Source organism: Eleutherodactylus coqui, chromosome 4 (assembly GCF_035609145.1).
Source record: "Eleutherodactylus coqui strain aEleCoq1 chromosome 4, aEleCoq1.hap1, whole genome shotgun sequence".
Classification (NCBI taxonomy): Eukaryota; Metazoa; Chordata; class Amphibia; order Anura; family Eleutherodactylidae; genus Eleutherodactylus; species Eleutherodactylus coqui.
The window spans coordinates 128446600-128471640 of record NC_089840.1 but is presented as its reverse complement, the minus strand read 5'-3'; the positions used below and the strand labels follow the sequence as shown (position 1 = coordinate 128471640).

At 43.7% G+C, this 25041-nt stretch overlaps 1 protein-coding gene across 4 annotated transcripts in view; it reads left to right on the top strand.

Annotated features, from left to right (window-relative positions):
- TRIM33 (tripartite motif containing 33) overlaps positions 1–25041 on the top strand; it is a 136800-nt gene that overhangs the window by 56535 nt on the left and 55224 nt on the right. For all 4 annotated transcript variants that reach the window (XM_066600088.1, XM_066600086.1, XM_066600087.1 and 1 more), the window contains exons 2-5: positions 2828–2946; positions 5763–5910; positions 9949–10081; positions 20514–20630. In XM_066600088.1, coding sequence (XP_066456185.1) covers positions 2828–2946; positions 5763–5910; positions 9949–10081; positions 20514–20630 — 517 coding nt within the window. The remainder of the gene's footprint in view (positions 1–2827; positions 2947–5762; positions 5911–9948; positions 10082–20513; positions 20631–25041) is intronic.

Genomic DNA, 25041 nt, shown 5'->3' with positions numbered 1-25041 from the left:
AGGCCGGCGGCACATGGCAAACAGATTTCGCATCCGGGATCCCTCAGCGGAATCTGGCTCTGACCCTGGAGGTCAACCCCACGTACCTGCATTTTCTGTAATGCGGATGACTGCAGACGCTTGCCGTTGCTCATGCGCAGTACATAAATATTTTCAATATTTGTTTTTCCCGTGCCGTCGCTAGGTGATGACGCAGGTACCTGCAGCTCATCCGCAAATGTTAATTGCAGATGGGCTGTGGGTCGGATGGCTTCCATTCACTTCATCCGCAGCAAAATAGAGCATGCTGAATTTTTTCTCCGCTCGTGAAATATGCAGTTTGTTTCCGTGAGTGTGAAGGAAAATTTTACATAAATTTTCAAAGCATGTTTTTGTTTGTGTGTGTGCACTCAGCGTATTTTACTATGTTCTGTCCTCGCAAAGCATGTTTATTTGCGCATGGCAAACAGACACATCGGTTGAAATGGCTAATTGGTTCCGGATGTGTTCTTTTTTCCAGCAGAATTCCGCAGTGTTTCACTTATCTCCTTGCATATTGTGTGTGCATTTGCACATCCCCATGGACTTCTATGCAGAAAAGTACAGCATGTGGTTTTTTTTTGTTTGTTTTTTTTAAATGTGACCATGACGACAGATGGCGTGGGCAGCCCTCCTCACTCACAGCCTTGCGGTGGATGTAGCGTGGTTGCTAAATCGTGTGACAACTTTCTCGGGGCTTATCGTTTTTGAAGGGTACTTGCAATTGTACGATAAGATGTCCCACATTTGTAGCATCTGAAGCCCCATAGGCACACATCTGGATGCGGGAGCTGGCGTCCATATTGCTCCAACCTAAGAGTTGGGCAAAGAAAAGAAAAATCTGCTGCAAAATATATAACTAAATAGTGAGAATATTTTCCAACCTTATGGCAGGTGCCGGCTGTAAGTTTACACATAAATAGAACCTCCTCGTGGGAGTCTTGAATGGTTATTAAAATTGTTTATACTCGCACACTCGTGAAATGTGTTTACTGATTTCTCTAGAGGGTCGGGACGTGTATGGGCGCTCAGAAGTTGTGCTCTCCCACTAGACCCACTTAAAAGTAAGAGCTAGATTGTTCCCCACTGGAGGAATTTCTGATTATATTGGTGAAAGGTGAGCACCGCCAACACCGTAGCGTTACCGCAAGCCGGCGCTGGTGTCTACGCTTGTCTTTTCAACAAGCGTAAACTCCCCCTTCCCCCGAGTGTGAAAGTAAAACTTTGTTTTTTGTAGCTTCTCTTGGATCTAGTTTATTGCAATTGTGACTGACTGTAAGGGGCTAATTTTCCTCTTCTCAATCTTGTACTTGCCTCCTTTCCAGGCTTCAAATTGAGCACGATATGTACCCCAACAGTCCACACATCTAGATGCCCACCTACCAATGGGTACCCAACAAGTACACTGATGTAATAAACATCAACAGTCAAAGGGCACTAAGGAAGGGCTAGGAATTCTTTATAGCATACAAGGGATTAAATATACATTTAGATGGATGTTGACTGAACTTGCCATCAATATTAGTCTTGTGTTGGTTTGTCAGCCCTGCCATGACCCTGCGTACGGCTGCATAATGTACTGCGTATGACCACGTACTCAAGCAGACGGTCATGCACAGTACACCTTTTTTCTGTTTTATATATCCCGCGCCGTTGCATAGCGATGACACGGATACCCGCAGCCCATATGCACTGTAATTGTCCTCAATGCCGTGAATATCCGCAGTAAAATAAAACATGCAGCATCCTACTTTCCACGAGTGGATTACGCAATTCTAACTTATTAACATGAGCAGAACTGTGTAATCCAATGCATTTGATTGATCCGCCCCATTATCTACAGGTGTGTACGAAAATGCTGTACTTGTGCAATTACATTACGTATGTGTGGTGTTATGCAATGTCACTTAGAGACAATGGAGGGAAAGGTTGTTTTTTTTTTTTGGGGGGGGGGGGGTTACAGCGTATGGCAGTATGTGCGAGAAACGCTGTCATTGCGCAGGCATGCGTGATCGTAAATGTAATGATGTGCAGCGGACTCGGCCCGGCCTAATCCGCAGTCAGACTCCAGATTTCAAGGTGTTTTGCACTGCATAATTCATGTGTTCTGAAGAGGACTATGGTAGATCTCATGAAGTGTAGATTTTGTGGTGTATTTTTTCCGTGTGTGTTTATTTAAATTTTTTTTTTTTTTCTGTGCAGTTAAAGGAGATGTCCCGAGGCAGCAAGTGGGGTTATACACTTCTGTATGGCCATAATAATGCACTTTGTAATATACATTGTGCATTAATTATGAGCCATACAGAAGTTATAAAAAGTTTTTTACTTACCTGCTCCGTTGCTAGCGTCCTGGTCTCCATGGTGCCGACTAATTTTTGGCCTCCGATGGCCAAATTAGCCGCGCTTGCGCAGTCCGGGTCTTCTGCTGTTCTCTATGGGGCTCCGTGTAGCTCCGTGTAGCTCCGCCCCGTCACCTGCCGATTCCAGCCAATCAGGAGGCTGGAATCGGCAGTGGACCGCACAGAAGAGCTGCGGTCCACGAAGATAGAGGATCCCGGCGGCCATCTTCAGCGGTAAGTATTGAAGTCACCGGACCGCCGGGATTCAGGTAAGCGCTGTGCGGGTGGTTTTTTTAACCCCTGCATCGGGGTTGTCTCGCGCCGAACGGGGGGGGGGGTTTAAAAAAAAAAAAACCCGTTTCGGCGCGGGACATCTCCTTTAATAAAAATTGGCAGGTATTCTGCTTTACCAGTGTAGTATAAATGATGGTCCTTTTTCCTGTTCTCTAACTTTGTCCTTTCTGTTTTAGTTGGTGTGATAAGGTGTCCAGTTTGCAGACAAGAATGCAGGCAGATCGACCTGGTGGATAATTACTTTGTAAAAGACGCATCTGAGTCGCCCAGCAGCACTGATGAAAAGTCGGAGCAGGTAAGACCACCTGCCCTTCCAGCAGCCTCCTGTCTAAACTTCTTTTTTAAGTGCATAATCTGCTAATTCAGGAGCGTTAAGGTCATTTTACACACAACGATTATCGCTCAAAATACTTTAAACTGCCGAAAGTGATCGATAATCGTTGCATGTAAACGCGGGCAGTTGTGCACTATTCTTTCAATTGTCGTTCAGCACTGGTTTTTAGCCCACATAAAACCCATTGTTTGACCACTCAAAAGACGTTTTCATTTGAATGAAATTCGTCCAGTCTTTTGAGCACCTTGCTGACTTGAATGTACTTGCTGTGTTTGCCTTGCATACATAATGAGTACACTGTTTACTCATGCCAGGGAAAGACAATGGAATCTGCTGGCCAGATAATCCCTCGCATAAACACACGCCCACCTGAGCAAAAAAGTCCTGCTGAGCTTGCTTTAGCTAATGAGGAAATGGAGATGATTAAAAGCCATTATCTGTACGCGTATTGTTATGCGAAAATGTCGTCAGTTCGTTCAGTTGTGTGTCCGTTTTTAGTGATAATCCTTGTGTATAAAAGGGCCTCTAGGCCCTTTTACACAGGCCGATAAATTGTTCAGATTCCCGCATTCAGCACAAATCTGAGTGATTATCCTTTAGTGTAAATGCGTGTTCCAACTGACAGGCTAATGCTTCTCGTTCGTTTTCAGTTTCTGCATGCAGAAAATCTAATACCAGATTAGCCGAGTAAACAGGCAGTCCTTCATTTATGAATTACTTTGTTTGTCGTGAATGGATGTGGGAACGATCCCCGCCCGCTCCGCCTTCATTCAGTGAGTGATGATTGTTCCTGTGTGAAAGCACAGGAGTAACTATTGCTGGGATGGCCTGTCAGGCATCTGCGCCCGACAAGTTGTCCGCTGTAAAAGGGCCCTATTATAGGTTTGTATTCCGTAGAACACAAACTGTCTGTGCCTGAATGCTGCGTAAGCAATAGAAGGCAGAAGTTGTTGTTTTTGTTTGTATTTCCCGCACCATCGCTTAGCAATGACGTGCGTACCCGCAGCCCATACGCATCAACTGTGTATGGACTGCAGTTTGTATGGCCTCCATTGATCTCAATGGAGGCCGTCCATGCAGAGTCCGCAGCAAAACAGAGCATGCTGCCATTTTTTTCCCCTCCGCTTGTGGAATACGCAATTTGTGTCTGCAAGAGCGATCAGAAAACCGATTTTTTACATACATTTCAATGTTTGTAATTGCCTTGGATCCTCCGATGACACTGTATTCCACAATAGGAATCCTCCCGTGTGAAGCAGGCCTTAAGGAGAGCGCCTAGAAGATGTGAGGAGATTTATAAGGCCATGCTTGGTCCTCTGCGAAACTTAGATATACAAAAACGAAATGTAACAATGCCTCTAACAGCGCCACCTATTGGAAGGCAGCATTCCTGCATGTCAATGTCATACCTGTTCATAGGCCTTGTAACAGTGACTAGGGATATTAGCTGTGTGAATACAGCCTGAGGATAGGGAGGGAAGAAGCATCAGGTGGCTGCCAATCTTACCTCCTCCGCTAACAGAGGAACAGGCGGGTACCAATGCAGCGTGTCCACCACCGTTTCTGTTAATGGGGAACTTTTTGGAGAAAAGTTGGAATATTCATATAAGCAATTGACAGTGGAATCCCCTAGCAAGTAACTCATACGTATAGCTAGCTGTACGGGTATCAGAAATGCTGACTGTTTCCGCTCAGTCTTTGCCGATACATGAAAGCTCTTCAGTAGAATAGTAACCTGTAAGGGCTGGTTTACGCTTTCAGGATCTGATGCGGCTTACAGCTTGCATAGTACACCAAAATTCTCATCAAATCCGCTAACGTGCAATGCAGACGAATGTTGTTCGTTGTTTTTTTGTTTTTTTTTTGTAACTTTATTCACAAGGTCGGAAAATCTGTGCAATTGTTGGCTGTGCTGGTGAAGGGTCTGAGAGAGTATGTAGCATAGTAGAGAATTACCCACATTGAAGAGGACTGATCCTTGTACGGGTCGGTGGCGCAGCACACTGCACTGCAGCACTAGATCTAAGTGTCTGCCTGGATCTCTTGTGGATCCTCTAGTAAATCCGGATCTGGTTTGCTACAGGCAGATCTGACAGTTGTGAACAGGCACTGAAGTGTTAGTAGAAGTACCTTGAGGTCATCTCCTTGTCACTACTAAAATACTACTGTGGCAGGATCTATTGTCACCTTCACGGTCTGTCGGTCCAGTCATGAGCGCAGTAATTGTCCTTTCACTGTGCTAATGAGCCATGACTGTAAAGAGATTGCCTGCTACTTCTATGCCTGTCATTTGGCCAGTAGTTTGGACTACTTTGCAGTAATTAACCACAAGCTAACGTTTATGGAGAATCTCCTTAGAATATAATCGTCGCCCTTTTGTCTAACCTCATGTATACAGTAGCAGAACGGTACCTGAGCAACATTGGCTTCCTGCCATTTCTATTTCCCCCATTTATATCTTGGGTTTCCAGGTCCGACCTGCAGCCTGCTGTGAACACGGCGGACGCTAAAGGGACTTTGTGTTCTGCACAAAGAATGACGTCATAAAAATCAACTTTGTCGCACGAAAGCAAACGCATCTGATATTCCCGTAACTGCAATAACCCGAGCAGTTAATCTAACATGTCAAGAGCGTAAACGTGAAACAATGGAAACCTCTCTGTAACAACTCTCACCACCGTTGGCTAATGTCTGTACCTAAAAATGTGGACTTGGCATTTTTGCATCAATGTGTCATTTCTTGACTTATGTGTGTTTTTTTTTCCTTACTCAACTAGGTTTGTACAAGTTGTGAAGACAATGCAAGTGCTGTTGGGCTCTGCTCGGAGTGTGGGGAATGGCTTTGTAAAACATGTATAGAAGCACATCAAAGGGTTAAGTTTACTAAGGACCACATAATCACAAAGAAAGAAGACGTAACTTTAGGTAAGATTTATCCAGTGCCTGTCTTATAGCAATAAGGGGTCGTTCCCACAGCCGTAGGCGTAAAGCGTTGCGTGGATATCTCGCCATGGGAGCTGGCTATCGCCGTGTATGGCAGCAATTGTGCGCTGCACGTGCCAGCATATCCGACGCACAGGTTCATGCATAGTGTGACTAGTTGTGTTTTTTTTTTTGTTTTTTTTTTATTCCCTGCTCTGTCTCATAGCAGCTTTGCGTATGCAACTCCGCTCGTCTGCAATGTATTGCACGTGTACAGTGTTAGATACACAACCCATAGAGAACAAATAGGGCTGTATATGCGTAATACGTGGTGAAATACAACATGCTGTGCTCTTTTGTACACGCGTGTTACACGCAATGTATAAACGCTAATGTAAATGGATCAATGAAAGTTACGACGGAATTACACTCGTGGGAATGAGCCCTTACTATATTCTCTAAATTGAAATGTTTGTACTGGGGTGTGTTCACACCCTGCTGAAGATTTTGGCGCGGTTCTGTGTCACCGTACACACGTTACATGCAGGTATGGAAGTGGATTTCATTGTTATTTGAAGAGGTCAAATTAGTGGTGGAAATTCATGGTGCAAACTGATGACCACCACAGGTCCGTTTACGCTTTTTTTTTTTTTTTTAATGCCTGCGGGTGACATTTCTTGAAATCTCCACAGTATTTTACAGGACGGGCATTATGGGTGATTGTCCACAGCTAATTCCCTTACAGAAAATCCACAGCATTTTTTATGGGAGAGCGCACACAGGACTCTGAAAAGAGTCGGATTTCTATACAGCGCACGAACTTTAGGCCTCCTTCCCACGAACGGATTTACGCCGCGTAAATTCTCGGCAAAAATCCGCTGCGTTGCCCCCTGCTATTAGGTTCTATTGAACCTAATAGCACAATGCTCACGATGCGGAATTCCACCGCGGAATTTCGCACCGTGAAATCTCCCTTCCTCACCCGCAGCATGCTCTATTTGTCGCGGGTGTACGCGCTGACGGCTTCCATTGCAGTCAATGGAAGCCGTCCGTTCACGCTATCTCCCGCTGTAACACAGCGGAAGATAGCGTAAAAAAACGCTTCCCCGCCTACCGCCGCCGCCTCACGTGACGCGGCCGGGCGCCTCACGTGATGCGACGGCGGTGGGCGGGGAAGCGTCTTCACGCTATCTTCCGCTGGTAAGTATGGGGTCTCTGGGAGGCGCCGTGACAGGCTTCACTGCGGAATATTCCGCAGCGGAGCCCGTCACGCTCGTGTGAAGCCGGCCTTGCAGGCAGTCATCGCGGAAGCAGGGGAGTATAAAAAACACCTGACCCGGCTCCCTGTCACCTGTGCTAACAGCACCATAACTGAGTTTATGGTGCTTCAGGCAGGAGGTGACATGTGAAGAAAAAAACCCTTAAAGGGAACCTAATTTGCATGGTTATCCTCCGGAATTTCAATTCTGTATCTTAAAGGAACACTGCGGGCAAATCTAATAGACTGTGTTATGCTTGGAGTAGGGCCTCGGGGGGTGTAATGCATGACAAGAATCGAAACCGCATTAAAAACCAATACCCTGTGCCATACTATGCCGCCTTAAACCCTAATTGAGACTTAACACAGTGTGTCTGTTTGCCCAAAGTGTTCCTGCTTTATATTCATGGTGACTCTGTGCTACCCGCCTTGAATACATAATCTAGCAGCTTTCTCTACATGCTTACAAGCCCACTGTCCTGGCGTGTGATTGCACACTTACTGCGATGGCGAAAATAATCGGTCAGTCATCGCTTCAGTTCTTTTGACGCCTTCAGAGATGGTCAGACCCCCCCCCAGATCCATTTGTAAACTTTCCTGAGGCTTCGTTCACTGGTTGCTGAAAATCCACTGCAGCTTTCGGTGGGATAAACATTAATGTCTGCTTGTAGGTTTTGATGTTGATTTCACTTCCTCCCTTGAAGATGTGAAATCCAATGTGAAAATTTGCAGTGTAATTTAATGTTTTGGATTTGGACCCACATCACAGGCCTCTCACTAGCCAAGCCAGAAACCTACTGCACACTGAGGGGCAAACACCCCGAAACAGCTGTCTGTGTATGGATTCTGTCTGTTTTCAATCCTTGTTCTAAAGACCTGTATAAAGGGTGCTGCCATCCAATAGGTGGCGATATAGAGGTAGTGTTTCATCTTCATTATTTGCATATTACCCAGAGGAACATGCATGGCCCTATAAGTATTCTCACACATTCTATGTGCTCTCCTTAAGGAGTGATGATACCCCTCCCGACCCGTGGATTTAAAATGCGCACTGCTGTTCAATTTACATTGCAGATTTTTCTGCAGCACGTAGATGAGATGTCGAAATGTCGTCCACATTGCTTGTGCTGTAAAACACTGCAGATCTGGTGGAGAAAATCTGCAACGTTTATGCTGTGTGTGGACATACCCAAAAAAGACGTGAGATGTCATTTGATTACTGTAACAATATATTGTAATGTATAACATTAATGAGATCTCAATACATTGTGATGGGTGCTCCTTAAATTGCTTAATTCGTAAACGCGAATGGCACATCCACAGGATATAGGTACATGCCGGGTGCTGATCCCACCACAGTGGGCGGGATTAAATGCAGTATGCCTCAGGCTGAGATCTGACAGTGCTTCATTACCTAACATTTCATAGCAGACGGTCACAGAATTAAAAATGACCATAAGGATTCTCGCCATTATAGAAAATAAGACGGAACCTGAAAAAAAGTTGTTTTTTTTTTACAATTTTTTTTTTTTTTTGTGCATTGTTTTTATTAGAAAGTGGTAATCCACTTAAGAAATGAGTCTATTTGCCCCTAAGGTATTAAAATCCTATACCACATGTTTGCATAATACTCTACCTAAGTCTTTCCACGTGTTTTTTGTTCCATTCACCCCCGCCTGTGAATAGCAAGACACCATCCTGTTTGTATTATGCCGGGTTCACACGAGCAGGTTGGATTCTGCATGCGGGTGGCTCGTAGCAGATTCCGGCTGTGAGCTCGGCTGGCAATCCTGCGTGTACCTCCTTTAACTGTACTGCAGGTGACCGTGGAGGCTCGCCAGAGCTCATGCGCAGTACAGGGGTTTTTATTTTATTTTTCTGTTTGTATTTTCTGCATTGGCGCTTTGTGATGCCGTGGGTACTTGCTGCCCATAAGGAATATTAATTGCCTACAGGCTGTGGGTCAAATGCCTCCATTGGCATCAATGGCGGCCATCTGCACGCATTCTGAGGTAAAATAGAGCATGCTGCGATTTTCTTCTTGCAGAATACGCAATTCATATTTGCGAACGGGAGCGAAAAGGTGAAAATGCATGCCTTTCAATGCCTGTGTATTTTACCATGGACGGCGATTGTGGAATCTGCATTACGAATCCACCTGTGAACCCGGCCTTGTGGATTATTCTGGACCTACTTGCTGGCGATCACATGGACTGTGACTATTGCATATACAGAGCGTGATCATTAATAGTTGTGGTGCAGGCCACCAGAACATGTAACGTACCCCTCATGTCCTCATCTGCAAAAAGCTTTGTGATTTTGGATTACAGAAAAGTGTAATTTGCGGAAGGCTGTTGACATAAATGTAGTTTTCTTCGTATTACTGGCCCTGTATCTGCCCGGTTAGCTCATGTGTTCATCTGCACCAGCGTATCTGCATTGGGGCAGCTTCCACAACAGCATGAAGATTCTTATTGAGATCATTGGTGAATACATTTTGAGACAGTGGTGTCCTGACTACTAGATTACAACAGGGCGCTTTTTCAGTGGTTTATCAATGTTCTTTAACTGAATGGTTCCCATCGTAGTGGATGGGGTCCCCTAGAGACCGTGCTGCATGCAAAACATACCATGCTTCAGTCCCCTGTCTTTCTCTCCTACAGCACCCTGGTTGGTAGTTCTCTATAAAAATTGACAAAAAATGTGTAGAATTTCTCCAAGTATAGAAAAAATAATAATCATTTCACTGAAACATTTGTATAAAAATTGTTAATTCTTTCTAGCATCCGTGGGAGCTTCAGGGCAACGTCTGGTCTTCTGTCCCGTCCACAAACAGGAGCAGCTTAAATTGTTCTGTGAAACTTGTGACAGACTAACCTGTCGTGACTGCCAACTTCTTGAGCATAAGGAACACAGGTAGGTGCACTTCATGGGGCAGCGGGCTCACTACTGGAGCTGCTTGTTATGAATAGGAGGATGGATTCGTATTGCCGATGATTTTATCATAAAGTATGCACATATGTAAACACCTACTACATACATTGTCATACAATAATTGGGTCTTTCAGTGCTCTCACAGATATAGAATTTAAAATTTCACTTTTATTTAGAATTAATATATAAAAAGGGTCAGGGCCTACTAACAAAACAAAACATAGAACATATAACACAAGACAGACAGATCCACGCCAGTGGAGTCCCGGGGAATATAGGGGAAGGAGAGAGGATCTCAACAACTCCCGTATATTCTTTCCCAGAGAAGCACCAAGAGTCTTTATTTAAAAGACTTTTACGTGTAAGAAGTTTAGATGAATGTCTTTTGGTGTATTACACTTTATTAAATGGTGCGTTTCTTGTACTTTTTTTCACCATTTCTCACATGAAAACTCTCCAAGACAATAAAGTGAGAGTTTTATTGGTATAGCTCATGTACAAGAAATTTCTGTTATTACGTAGATATAGTTGTTGCTCGAAGGATGAGAGCTTTTTATTTTATTGCTCATATAGAGAACTTCTGCTTTTGCTCAACAATAAGAGCTTTTTTAGAGTTTGTTTTTGCTCGTATAGAAAGCTTCTGCTTTTGCTCGACGCGTTTCTGTATCGGAAATGACCGATAGTTCATCAGGAGCTGGGCAAAAAAATATGCCCTTGAGTGAGCAGAGAGGAGTTTACTAACTGAGAAGGTATAACAGAAGAATAACTCAAATGTGTCTGTCAATATTTCATAAAGGGAGATGCTCCCAATTGCCTTATTATAATATATTGCTTGACCCTAACAATATTCGGGTTCACCAGCATACTCTACCCATCTATAGATCAATACACCTGGATCTAAGTTAGCTCGCAATTAGAAGCTGAAGGTAGACATGATGCCTAAAGCTCACCATCAGAGCCGCAGGCGCTGCTGGAGATTACTCCTAAAATCTCTCTTTGCCTTACTCTACTCTATCTCTCTCGCTCTGCTGACTAGTATAGCTAGCCTAAAATTGCTTTGTGCCATTGTGGCAGTTACTAACAGTAGCTAGGCTAGACTTGGGCATTGTCCCAGATTGAATTAATGAATTTACAATCTGGCAGCCTATTCATGTGAAGCTACTAGTCTTGGCAGACGACTCACTGGTCTAGATTGACCTCTCAGAGACCTTGGGGGCTACCTAAGATAGATTCTACTCTGATAGTGCCTGCATATGTTGTGCGCACATCCCTTTAACCGGCTGGGCCAATAGGTATTTAACCTGGTGGCTGTTCATTTAGTAGCCACCAGCCCTAGCGTATGGTTCATGGTTTTATGCTAAATACCAAAGTAAAACCTGGTTATTCCGTACAGATGCAGGTAGCACTTATACGGATCGTGTGCATTATCCTCACACGATGCACATAGTGCATATTTAAGATTTCTCACTCCAGAGTGACACACCCCCCATGTCTACCTTCAGCTTCTAATTGCGAGCTAACTTAGATCCAGGTGTATTGATCTATAGATGGGTAGAGTATGCTGGTGAACCCGAATATTGTTAGGGTCAAGCAATATATTATAATAAGGCAATTGGGAGCATCTCCCTGTATGAAATATTGACAGACACATTTGAGTTATTCTTCTGTTATACCTTCTCAGTTAGTAAACTCCTCTCTGCTCACTCAAGGGCATATTTTTTTGCCCAGCTCCTGATGAACTATCGGTCATTTCCGATACAGAAACGCGTCGAGCAAAAGCAGAAGCTTTCTATACGAGCAAAAACAAACTCTAAAAAAGCTCTTATTGTTGAGCAAAAGCAGAAGTTCTCTATATGAGCAATAAAATAAAAAGCTCTCATCCTTCGAGCAACAACTATATCTACGTAATAACAGAAATTTCTTGTACATGAGCTATACCAATAAAACTCTCACTTTATTGTCTTGGAGAGTTTTCATGTGAGAAATGGTGAAAAAAAGTACAAGAAACGCACCATTTAATAAAGTGTAATACACCAAAAGACATTCATCTAAACTTCTTACACGTAAATGTCTTTTAAATAAAGACTCTTGGTGCTTCTCTGGGAAAGAATATACGGGAGTTGTTGAGATCCTCTCTCCTTCCCCTATATTCCCCGGGACTCCACTGGCGTGGATCTGTCTGTCTTGTGTTATATGTTCTATGTTTTGTTTTGTTAGTAGGCCCTGACCCTTTTTATATATTAATTCTAAATAAAAGTGAAATTTTAAATTCTATATCTGTGATGGCCTCAACTTTGGACTAATATAGATATTACATACCACTGTGACTTCGTGGTCTTTCAGTGCTCACACTACTTTGTCCCCAGCTTGCAGGCAGCTTGCTATAGGAAAAACTTCATCCTTCTCTGTGGAATGGGGCAAGCTAAATCTGACCGTATACCGTACATTAGATAGGTCAGGCGAATACAATGGTATCTTTTGTTCATAAGGGTGGAGCAACAATTTTTTGATTGCAGATATTGAGGGATTGGGCATGTCCGGTTTTAACACTTCAGAAAGCTGTTGGCTGGATTACACTTACTGCCAAAAAAAAAGCCAAAACCCATCATGCACCTAGGAGTCGTCTGAATTGAGGGAAACTTTCTCTGTGTGATTGTAACGATGATATAAGAAAGTGATTGAAGTATCAGAGCAGAAGCATCATTTTATTGCAGAAAACTGACCCCTTGTATGGAGGCTGTAGTACCCCGTTGTACTGCCTCTAGCTTGGATGCAAGATATGATATGGGTGGGCATGGAGGCTCTAGTACCCAGCTGTATCGCCTCTAGCTTGGATACAAGATGTGGTACAGGCAGGCATGGAGGCTCTAGTACCCTGTTGTACCGCCTCTAGCTTGGATGCAAGATGTGATATAGGAAGGCATGTAGGCCCTAGTACCCTGCTGTACCGCCTCTAGCTGGTATGCAAGATGTGATACAGGCGGACATAGATGCTCTTGTACCCTGTTGTACTGCCTTTAGCTGGCATACAAGATGTGATACAGCTAGGCATGGAGGTATACAGGTTTTTTGATATCCTGCAGCATATCGCTCCATAATTGCTGTAACTGAGCCTCTAGATTGTGCAAACTGATAGGTTGTCGAAGTTTCAAATAGTCCCATACATGTTCTACTGGTGCTAAATCTGGTGACTGGGCAGCCATGGAAGTGTGGCAATATTGTGGAGATATTCCTGTTACACCCCCCACCCCCACTCCACTTCCTTTGTGTGTGCAGCCAAGCATCCTGCTGCCTCTTGGAAGCCGCCATGAGAGGAACACATGTGGCTGCAGGGTGTCCTGAACATATCACTGAGCTGTCATTTTCCCTCCTACCACTACTAGGGGTGACGGCTTGTCGTATGCATGATCCCCCCCCCCCCCCCCTCCCCAGAACATCACACCAGCACGAACCAGCAGGTCTCCAGACATGAACACGGCCGTTGTCCATGCCCAAATTAAACCTGGATGTCACTGAAGACAAAACATTACCATTATGTAGCAGTTAAGTTTTGTTGTTGACACCATTGCAAACAGTCGACAGTGGGTGTAAAAGGCAGTACATGTAATAGGGACCATGACGCTAAATGTCCTTCAGCCAATGCCTGGAAATGGTTCCAACAGACACAGGTGCCTGTATCTATGGCACCATCTGTCTCTGGATGGTGGACAATGAAACAGTTGGAGCTGCTTGTATTTGTCTGATGATCAGACAAACTTTTTTCCTGGTGGCCTGATGAGGGTCTGTTGAGGGTGTCCTGAGCCCAGTTGCCTTGTGTGTCCGCACGCATCAACTGGCCCCAACAGTACGGTCAGAAGGCCCAGGTGGGGGACAATTCCATCGATACGACCATGCAGCTTTTCTAATTTTAACTAGCACCAATGTTTCTGGTGGCGCAATGTGCCACTTACTAATATATAATATAGTGAGAGGTTTGGGAGTTGGTCAAAATATTTTGGTGCGCTGCACGTGATTTTGGGCTTCAGCTGCTTACTGAGGAGACTTGTTAGCTTGTTGCTTTCGCATATAAGCTGCATGTGATTTACGAACTACAGCTGCTCGCTGAGGAGACATGTTCGCTTGTTGCTTTTGAATATCTGCTACACTATATGTACAAACTTCAGCTGATTTGCTCTCAGACTGGTGAAGGCGGCATTAAGAGATGTGAAGATAGTGGTGAAGGACTATGCTTCAATGTTGTTGATCAATATTCACCGCCAGCTATGTATGTGTACATTTGTGAGGTGTCCTTTATTGGAGTCTCCACACAGGTGTGCAGCTGTCTCACAACCAGGTACAAACTGCCAGACTGAGTACTGCTGTATCCATAGCAGCTGAGGCCAGGGGGGTTTGTGGGCATGTAGTTTGCCCGTAATCCCTCATTCAATGCACAGAGGTGAAGGCCCTATGACTCACTGATCACTCACAGACAGGTGGTCGTTAGTATTCGATAATGCACTCAAACTGATAGTCTGCTAACTGAATGAAATCTCTTCTCTGCGTTGTAGAGGTATGTAGTGGTCAACAAGTTCTACACAAGCAGAGGAAGAGGTCACTGCACACAAGGGGCCTCTGAGAGCCTGTTAAAGGCCAAGGGGGAACCACTTTTAGGGCCTCATGTGTCAAGACCGTTCATTTAATCACAATACAACTCTAATCATTTTGTATATCTACCATACACATCAGTGCTTGACTCATTGTGTTTGTGTTCCAAGTGGGGAGAGTGGAACAAGGGTGGCTTTACATGGGATGACTGTTGGGTGCATAAACATCCTGACAGTTGTCAATTGCTTATTGCCGCTCCTCTCTGCTTTCACACACGAGCGATAGTTGTTCAATAAATGGAGACAAAGAAAATACTGTACAGTGGACAGCAGAGGATTGGGGTAAAGCTATTGTCTCTGATGAAGGCCCATTCAGACTGTTTAGGACATCTGGAAGAATGATTGATTGCCGGGAGAAGAAAAGGTGAGCGCTACCATGAGTCTTGTATCATGCCAATATTTAAGCACCCTGGGAACATTCATGTGTTGGCTGGCTTTCTATCCAAGGAAGTGGGCTCATTCACAGCCTAAGAACACTGCCATGAATAAAGAATGGTATCTAATTAGCCTTCAAGAGAAACTTCTCCCAACTGCCCAGGAGCAATTTGATGAATGTTTTTTTTTTTGTTTTTTTTTCTTGCACATAATGGAGCACCATGTTACAAGGCAAAAATGAAGAAAAGATTGAAATTTCGGGTCCATGGCAAGGAAACTTCCTAGTCCTCAATCATATTGAGAACCTGTGGTAAATCCTTAAAAAACAGGTTAACAAACATAAACCCAAAAATTGTGCTAAGCTCCCAAGCACGAATTGGTTGCCATCGGTCAGGGTTTGGCCCAGAAGCTGAAATCCAGCACACCGAGGGGAATGGCAAAAATCCTGAAAAATGAGGGTCATCACTGTAAATATTGAGTCTTTGCCTAAACTTGATGTATTTGTCAAAAGTTTAAAAACTTTTATAAAAAGCTTAGAATTGAACTTAAGTATACAATAGAAACATCTGACTAAAAACACTGAAGCGGCAAACTTTGTGAAAACCAATATTTGTGTCTTAAATTTTGCCTACGACTGTACAGGTAGTTCAAAGATGAATGGCTTAGCCTCGGTTCACGTGGTGCGGAATTTCCGTGCGGACTTTCTGCACGGCAATTTCATCCGCAGCTTTTTAACGCAGGATAAGCAAGCAAAGTGGAAGAGATTTGCAAAAATCCCGTTCACACGTTACAGCGAAGCCGCATGAAGACTGACATGCGGCGCGGAATTCAAAGCCACGGTATGTCAATTCTTTCCTCATTTCCACAAAGGCCACTCTCCTCTCTATGGGGAGAGACGGCCACAGCGGAATGCCGACGGCAAAGCCGCCCCAAAAACCACGGCAAAAGGCCGCGTGTTTTGAAGCTGCACTTACCCTGCAGAAATCTCACTTTTTTCCGGTGCCCTTTTCCCATGGGATTTTCGCCCCATGTGACCCCAGGCTTACTGTTTTACACTGAGCGAGTGACCTGAAACAGTACCCTGTTGGATCCCATGTTTACATAGGACAACGATCGCTGAAAATTGCCTGTTTGATTCCTCCACCCCACCCCCGCAGATAGTTGTTCGTGGCAAGCCGCCATAAGCTGCTGTCAGACTACTCTAGAGGTGGCTTATCTTCCCTGTGAACAAAAGAATTTGGCATGTTGAAATCTATCATTATACACATTAAATGGCCAGCTGGGTTCAGCCACCATTAATTTGATGTGAACAGCCACCTTAAAGGGGTTGTCCCGCGCCGAAACGGGGTTTTTTTTTTTTTTTTTTCAAACCCAACCCCCCCCCCCCCCTCCCGTTCGGCGCGAGACAACCCCGATGCAGGGGTTAAAAAAGAACACCGCACAGCGCTTACCTTAATCCCCGCGCTCCGGTGACTTCTTACTTACCGGTTGAAGATGGCCGCCGGGATCTTCTCCCTCGGTGGACCGCAGGGCTTCTGTGCGGTCCATTGCCGATTCCAGCCTCCTGATTGGCTGGAATCGGCATGCGATGGGGCGGAGCTACACGGAGCCGGCATCCTGCACGAGCGGCCCCATTGAGAAAAGAAGACCTGGACTGCGCAAGCGCGTCTAATTTGGCCATTAGACGACGAAAATTAGGCGGGCTCCATGGAAACGAGGACGCTAGCAACGGAGCAGGTAAGTGAAAAACTTCATATAACTTCTGTATGGCTCATAATTAATGCACAATGTACATTACAAAGTGCATTAATATGGCCATACAGAAGTGTATAGACCCACTTGCTGCCGCGGGACAACCCCTTTAAGGTACCCTTTGCATGGGGTGATTATTGCCCGCATTCTCGCTGGAAACAGAGAATGAAGGGAATACTTGTTCCGTGCACATGTGGCCAAGCAAGTATCAGCCCGAGTAAACAGGAGTTGCTCAATGTTTCAGCAATTCCTGTTTACTGTGAATAGAGGCGGGTGGCCAGAATAATGCCAAATCTGTTCCGCCTCCATTCATGTGAACGACTATCGCCATGAACTGGCTGCCAGACGCTCATTCGTCCAACAGTTGTCCCGTGTAAAAGGACCTTTAGGCTGTAGAATCCTCACATTTTGTTTTCTTACACGGGAAACCATTTTTGAGTGCCGTCACAAAATGTTTAACTTGTGCTACAGCATTGTAGAAGCAGTTTGAGGGTAAAACCTGGTGACGTGTTCTGAAAGATGCAACTGAGGTCCTTTTCTGGTTGCTGCCTATAAGGCATTGTGTTGTCAGTTTAGCAAAGTATCTAATGCTATCTGTTATCGCCCTCTATGTACATAAAATCTTCTCTGCTCACATGGCAGATCATGCACAAGTCACCACAACCAAGAGATAAATTATCTCCTCCTGCAGTATGTTGTGGTTTTTGCTGTTTGTGTTTTTTTTTTTTTTTTTTTGTTTTGTTTTTTTAAACCCTTTGAGCACCCTATGTAAGTGATAGGCTGGTCCTTGTACCTGTTAATATACATGTTGAGTTTGGTATGACTCTTTCCTGCACACTGTTGTAAGGATTAGGTTTTCATACGGACAGCCCTCTCCTGAAGTATGACAAGGAATCAAAATAATCTGTTCCCTGTCCCAAATAAACCCTGAGCTCTGGTTCCTTGTTCAGGTGGATGCTAGGGAACCTTTTGTCCTCAGTAATGACCTCACAGGGACTCCCTGAGCAGATGGCAAGTAGCAGTGACTAATGGGACGTTACTATGGTATGTGGGGACAGCAGGGAACATATAAATAATAGAGATTTATGAAACTCTAAAAGTTAAAAAAAAAAAGTTTGTTACTCATAGCAACCAATCACAGCTTTTGTATTCTGCTCTGGTAAAATGAGCTGTGATTGGTTGCTATGCGCAGCTAAGTCAGTTTCTCTTTTAGACCATTTCATAAATCTGCCCCAATGTGTTCTCTGCTAGCCCGTGCCCCTATGGTGAAAAAAGAAAATACAGCAAAATGTCCTAAAAAAAAAAATGCGTAAAATAAAAAAAAATGAAATAAGAGTACCACAAAGGCTCTGTTCCAGGTCCATTGCTGCTCAACTTTTTAAAAAATATAAATGATCTAGAGGAGGAAATTAAAGGGAAACTGATCAAGTTTTGCTGATGACACAAAGCTAGGAGGGATGGCTAACATTACAAAAAAGCGAGGAGTTAAAAAGATCTACATAAGCTTGCACAGTGGGTGGCTACTAAAAGAATGGTGTTTAACAAGGAGAAATGCAAAGTAATACACCTGGGCATGAAGAATAATAAAGAATTCACATACAGAATGGAAGGAATTGAGCTAAGCAGCAGCACATGTGAAAAAGGCTTGGGTATACTAATAGATCATAGACTGAACATGAGTCAATGGTGTGATTCAGTAGCAAAAGAGGCAAACACAATTCTGGGATGTATTAAGTGAAACTTAAAGTCTAGATCACCTGCTACTCTTCCTTGGTCAGACCTCATCTAGAATACTGTGTCCAGTTCTGGGAACCCCAATTTTAAAAAAGAAAAATCGACAAACTAAAGCAAGTTCAGGGAAGCACTACCAAGATGGTAAACGGTCTACAAACTGTCCTATGAGGAATGGTTAAAGGATTTGGGAATGTTTAGCTTGCAAAAAAAGAAGGCTGAGAGGAGACTAAATAGCGGTCTACAAATATCTGAAGGGCTGTCACAGTGCAGAGGGATCAGCCCTATTCTCATTTGTACAAGGAAAGACTAGAAGCAATGGGATGAAATTGAAAGGGAGGAGGCACAGATTAGATATTAGACAGTGAGGGTGACCAATGAGTGGGACAGGTTGCCCCGGAAGGTGGTGCGTTCTTCAATGGAAGTCTTCAAGCAGAGGCTGGGCAGACATCTGTCTATGATGATTTAGTGATCCTGCACTGAGCAGGATCTGGTTCTTCCAACATTTTGTGTGGATCTGCGACGGAAGGAGGTCTGCAGGTACCTAATGCAGATATGAACATAGCCTTAAGAGCGAATTGTGTACTCTGTAGTTCTATAGCATTGGAATATGTAATAGCACATGGTTTCCTGGTCGGCATACTTGTTTTTGTTTTTTACACTCTTGTGACGCCTTGATTTCTTTATCTGGCAAATCTGTGTCTACTTATTACCAATAATCATTTACGGTTCAGCTTTTCAGATGCTGTTAAGTGGTTGATGAATTGATATTAGTTAAGCAGATGTAGTTTTGACTAATAGTACAATTTGATTTCCCGGCACATGATATATGGCATGTACGGCCTGTAGATGCACTGATCTTTCAGCAGTGGCAGTACAATTGCTGTATTGTGCAAAGGTGGTGTTTAGCAGGGCTGACTCCCAGCAAAGTCTTATCATTCACTATTGCTTCTGATAATGTTAAAATAAGGAAAAGGGATTAAAATGCTCATTCTGTGTAATACTTGCACTAGCAATTGCAGCTGGATGGAAAATTTTGGGATCCCATGTTTTGTTGCATTTCAAGTAATGCTGCACTTTACAAGCATTCTTAGGAGCTGTTGCAAAAGTGGGTAGAGATGCATATGTTCTTTATGTAGGGTTCTATATTAAATGGGTTTTCCTACAAATGACGGACATTTCACCTATCCACGTGATAAATGTCCCAAGTTCTCCATACTTCATTCACATTCCTCCTCATTGTGCAGTGGAGTGTTGGTCAAGCATGTCTCTGCTGCTTCATTCACTGTTTATGGGACTGATGGGACAGCATGGGGGAGGGAAGTGTTATTTTTGCATTGATTGCACTTCTAATGTTATTGATTAGAGACTTAGAGACTATAGTTAATCATTGTTTCGGTCAAAGCAATAGATCTTTACAGTTCTTATTTATACTGGATGTGGAATATTGAAAATAAGTAGTGAGCACGGAAGTAGTTTTCCCTCACCCATACTACTTTGTAAACCTAGCCGAAAGATTGCAGAAAAGATTGTAAAAGACTGAGAATGGTGGTTTTCTTCCACTCTTTAATGGTTGAGATTGTTATTAGAGATAAGCGAGCGTACTCGCTAAGGCAAATCACTCAAGTGAGTATCGCCATTTTCGAGTACATGCCTGCTTGCCGAAAAGGTTCGGGGCGCTCCCCCTTGGACACTCCCGCAACTCACCACTCACCCCGCCGGCCCCCGAATCTTTTTGGACGAGCAGCATTGTTCTCGAAAATGGCGATACTCGTAATTTGCCTTAACGAGTACACTCGCTCATCTCTAATCATTCTCTATATGTGTATGATGGATAACCATAGACGTCAGGTGATCATACTGTGACTTGATACTCTATTCCTGACAGTGCTATTAATATGCTCTTTTACCAGATACCAATTTTTGGAAGAGGCCTTTCAGAACCAGAAGGGTGCTATTGAGAACCTCTTGGCTAAGCTGCTGGAGAAGAAGAATTACGTTCATTTTGCTGCTACTCAGGTTCAGAACAGGTAACAACGTTCTTAAAGACCTTGATGAGAAATGTTAAAAACGGAATTCATTTTTTTACTATCTGTTGGCCTTCATGTGTAAATGTGACAGGCCGTGACACTTTTGCCTTTTAAGAGTTCTTTTTTTCTTTTTTTTTTTGCATCCTAGCTTATATATGAAAGCTAAAACCTAGATGCTACAAAGACGACTTGGCTGTTTGTATGTTATTTGCCTCAATGCATTCAAAGTATCTTAGAACTCGAGATCTTGTTCAAAAGCCTTCAAGCTGATGTTTTGATCTTATTCCCAAAAGATCATGTTGGGCTTTTTCCTACCAGACTAAGTGATGGCTTCACTAGATCTTATGCTGTAAAATAAGTTATAATCTACTGAAATGTACAGAAAAAATGCTCGTATGACTGATAAAATTATTTTTGCGCTGTTATTTAGGCAGTTTACACAGTAACCTTTGGTGCCCATGCCCAAAACTGTGCCAGTTCTTTTTTTTTTTTTTTTTTACATTGTTTGACAGTTTTGTTGACTGTTCTTGTAGTGTGATAAAATTAACATAGAGTAGATGAAACTGCACCCAGGTTAACAACGGGTGCATGACTCCTCAACATCCTGACCCTCGGCTTCCATAGCATCAGCTAAAAAAGCAAAGGGTGGAGGCAGCACTTTCTAAATCTTCTGCTTTTATTTCACCATGTCTACAACTTTTCAGTCTCTACAGACTTTTCTCAAGCAGTGTGTATATGTATAGATAGATGTACATCCTTAAAGTGCTTAATAGGGATGAGCGAGTAGACTCGCTAAGGCCCTACTCGCTCGAGTAATGTGCCTTAGCCGAGTATCTCCCCGCTCGTCCCTAAAGATTCGGGGGCCGGCGCAGGGCGGGGAGCTGCGGGGGAGAGCGGGGAGGAACAGAGGGGAGATCTCTCTCTCCCGCCCGCTCTCCCCTGCTCCCCGCCACAACTCACCTGTCAGCCGCGGCGGTCCCCGAATCTTTATGGACGAGCGGGGAGATACTCGGCTAAGGCACATTACTCGAGCGAGTAGTGCCTTAGCGAGTATACTCGCTCATCCCTAGTGCTTAATATACAAGTGACATACAATAAATCAGGCGCAAACCTATAAGTCATATATAAAAAAAATTGTGCAATACATGAACAGCGATCTAGAATGTAAATCCATTACTTGTAACCATGTGAAAAACCTCAAAGTAATTCTTATCATGAATATGTACTAATGAAAGGTGCACAAGTGTCATCAATAAAGACAATAGTTAAACTGTAAATACCAAATAGATGAGACGGTCCCTCCTTTCCCATCAGTACGTCTCAGTACTGATATTACACTACTGCGCAGCTGTAAGTTACATTCACCAAAGAAGTGACATGACAACTTGCGCTAGCGGGCCTAGTCGTACATCAAAATACCAAACCTCCTAAGTAAGGGGAAACTGTATCTTTCGCTACTACGGCTTAATAAATCCTATCCAAAATAATGAGGCGTAATAGACCTCTCTGACATTGTCAGCTCAACAGCCTCTACTGAGAGTACAAATAGGATCTCCAACATAAGCAATATCTCGTAAAATCCTATTATAGCCCAACCACTTATATGGCTTTACCGACCAGAGAAAGGGAGACGTGAACGAGCCAATGGCCACATGATTGTCTCCAACAGTACAATATATCCCCGTATACATCAGGCATAATTATAGAAGTTTAGCAGCCCAATGTCATCAATTATTCTAGTTTCTTAATGCTTCACTGTAAAATGCTGTAGACATGGGCCAGGAAAAACTAAAGACCATCCATCAGTCTAAAAAAATGCGCAATACACAGATAATAGAACCCATTAAATGAGCGTATTTAGCATGCATGTAAAACAGCATGCTTTATTGTTGCTGCCCCATAGAAGTCTATGAGAAGTGCACAAATGTGCAGTGGGTGCTCGAACTACAGTGCAACTGTGGGGGGAGAAGAACACATTTGGACCTCATTAAGCTAATGGCCTTTTAGTCCATGTAAGGGGAGTGTCGCACATGTGAACTGAACCTGCATGCGCAAAAAGTATAGTACTATGTGCCAATAAGTGCATAAATCTTCCTTGTCGCTATGGCAAGTGTTTTGAGCATGCGCTTCTGTGAAGGGGCCCTAAGACCTAATGATTTTAATTTATATGTTCAACTCCTTTCTCCCTAAGACCTCTGATCTATCTCCACCACGTCTAGATCGTGGAACATGATCAATGATGCGAAGATCCTCTACATTATGAATATACTCACACAATGCTGGGAAATCTTCTTCTTTTTTTTTTTTTTTTTTTTGTGGATGATTTGATTGATGCGCAACACTCGAAACTTGTTTCTCCCATATGTAACACTTTTTGCAGGGGTATTGTAAACCATAAACCACATAATCCGGTTGGCATGTTAGATGATATTTAATTTCTGACGTACTACATGTATGCATATGTGTAAACCACTATCCTTTAACCCCTTGAGTGGCACACCCGGAAATTTTCCAGGTCGAGCTCCACTGCACATAGCGATATAGCCCGGAAGATTTCCGGGCTATGTTTTACTATGGGAGCTGCAGAGCACACTGCCATAAGCTGTGGCAATATGCTCTGCCTGCACAGAACCACACAGAGCAGTGCAGGACTTTAAAAACAGAAGCAGGAAGATATTGCCGATCTGCCGGCAATTTCCCGCTTCTATTTTCAAAGTCCTGCAATGCTTTGTTTACAGATTTCCATAGAGACCATGGGCTTGTCAGAAGCCAGCAGATGGTCTCTGTGGCAGGGAGAGCTGGTGCTTGGGTGTCAGAGGGTAGCCAGGAACCATCTCTGCACAGCAGAGAATGGAGAAAACCTCTGATCTCTGCTGTTAACCCTTTACATGCCGCAGTCTATGCCACTGCAGCATGTAAAGGGCTGACAGATGGAAGGGGCTCCCTCTGTCAGAGTATAGCCGGGCACCAGCTCTTACACAGCAGAGAATGGGGAGGACCTCCGATCTCTGCTGTGTTAACCCTTTAAATGCTGCGGTCTATGTGACTGCAGCATGTAAAGGGCTATCGCCATCGGACCCCCGGAATGTGATCAGGGGGTCCTGATAGGTCTCTGTGGTAGTCTCCTAAAGGGACAAAAATAATTTTAAAAATTAAAAAAACATATTTAAAAAATAAAAACACTTGTCTCCCTTTACATTGTAAAGAAATTAAAAACAAAGTTACACATGTGGTATCCATGCATTGTAATGACCAAGAGGAGGAAGGTTGTACATTATTTAACCCCTTATTTTTCCCTTTTTTTCCCCTTTTTCTTCCACTCCTGACCCCCTCCCCCCCCTTAAAAAAAATCATAACTCCTTTATTTATTCATCGATGTCGCTGCCTGAGGGCTTGTTTTTTGCGGGACGAGTTGTATTTTTCAATAGTGCCATTTACTGTACCATATAATGTACTGAAAAACTTTTACAAAATCTTAAGTTGAGTAAAATGGAGAAAAAGACATTCCTCCATCTTTCAGTGTGTGTTTCTACGGCGCACAAACTGCAACAAAAATGACATAACTTTATTTTATGGTTCAGTACGATTGCTACGATACCAAACTTGTATAGTTTTTTTTTTTGGCTCTAGTACTTGTATTTTTCTTCAGACATTACATTTTTTAAAATTTTCTGCTGCATCTTCTTCGCATAATAACTTTTTATCTGTCCGTCGACATACTTGAGCAAGGGGTCATTTTTTTGCGAGATGTCCTGTAGTTTACGTTAGTGCTAATTCGGAATACATACGACTTTTTGATCACTTTTTATTGCATTTTTTTCTGGGAGACAGGGTGACTAAAAGTGCATTTGTGGCGTTCTTTATTTTTTTTGGACTACATTCACCGTGCGGGGTAAATAATGTAGTACTTTGATAGATCGGACATTTACGGACGCGGTGATACCAAATATGTATTTTTCTTTTGAGTTCGATTTTTTTTTTTATTATAGATATGATACAAAGAGGGGGATTTTAAACGTTTTAGGCCTCCTTCCCACGAACGGATTTCCGCCGCGTAATTCGCAGCGAAAATCCGCTGCGTTGCCCGCAGCTATTAGGTTCTATTGAACCTAATAGCACAATGCTCACGATGCGTAGTTCCAGCGCGGAATTACGCACCGCGATTTCTCCCGTCCTCACCCGCAGCATGCTCTATTTTCTGCGGGTGAGGACGGGCTGTACGCACTGACGGCTTCCATTGCAGTCAATGGAAGCCGTCCGTTCACGCTATCTCCCGCTGTAACCAGCGGGAGATAGCGTGAAAAAACGCTTTCCCGCCCACCGCCGCGCGTCATCTGACGCCAAATGACGCGGCCGGCCGCGTCACGTGACACGCTCGGTGACGCGGCGGTGGTGGGCGGTGACGCGGCGG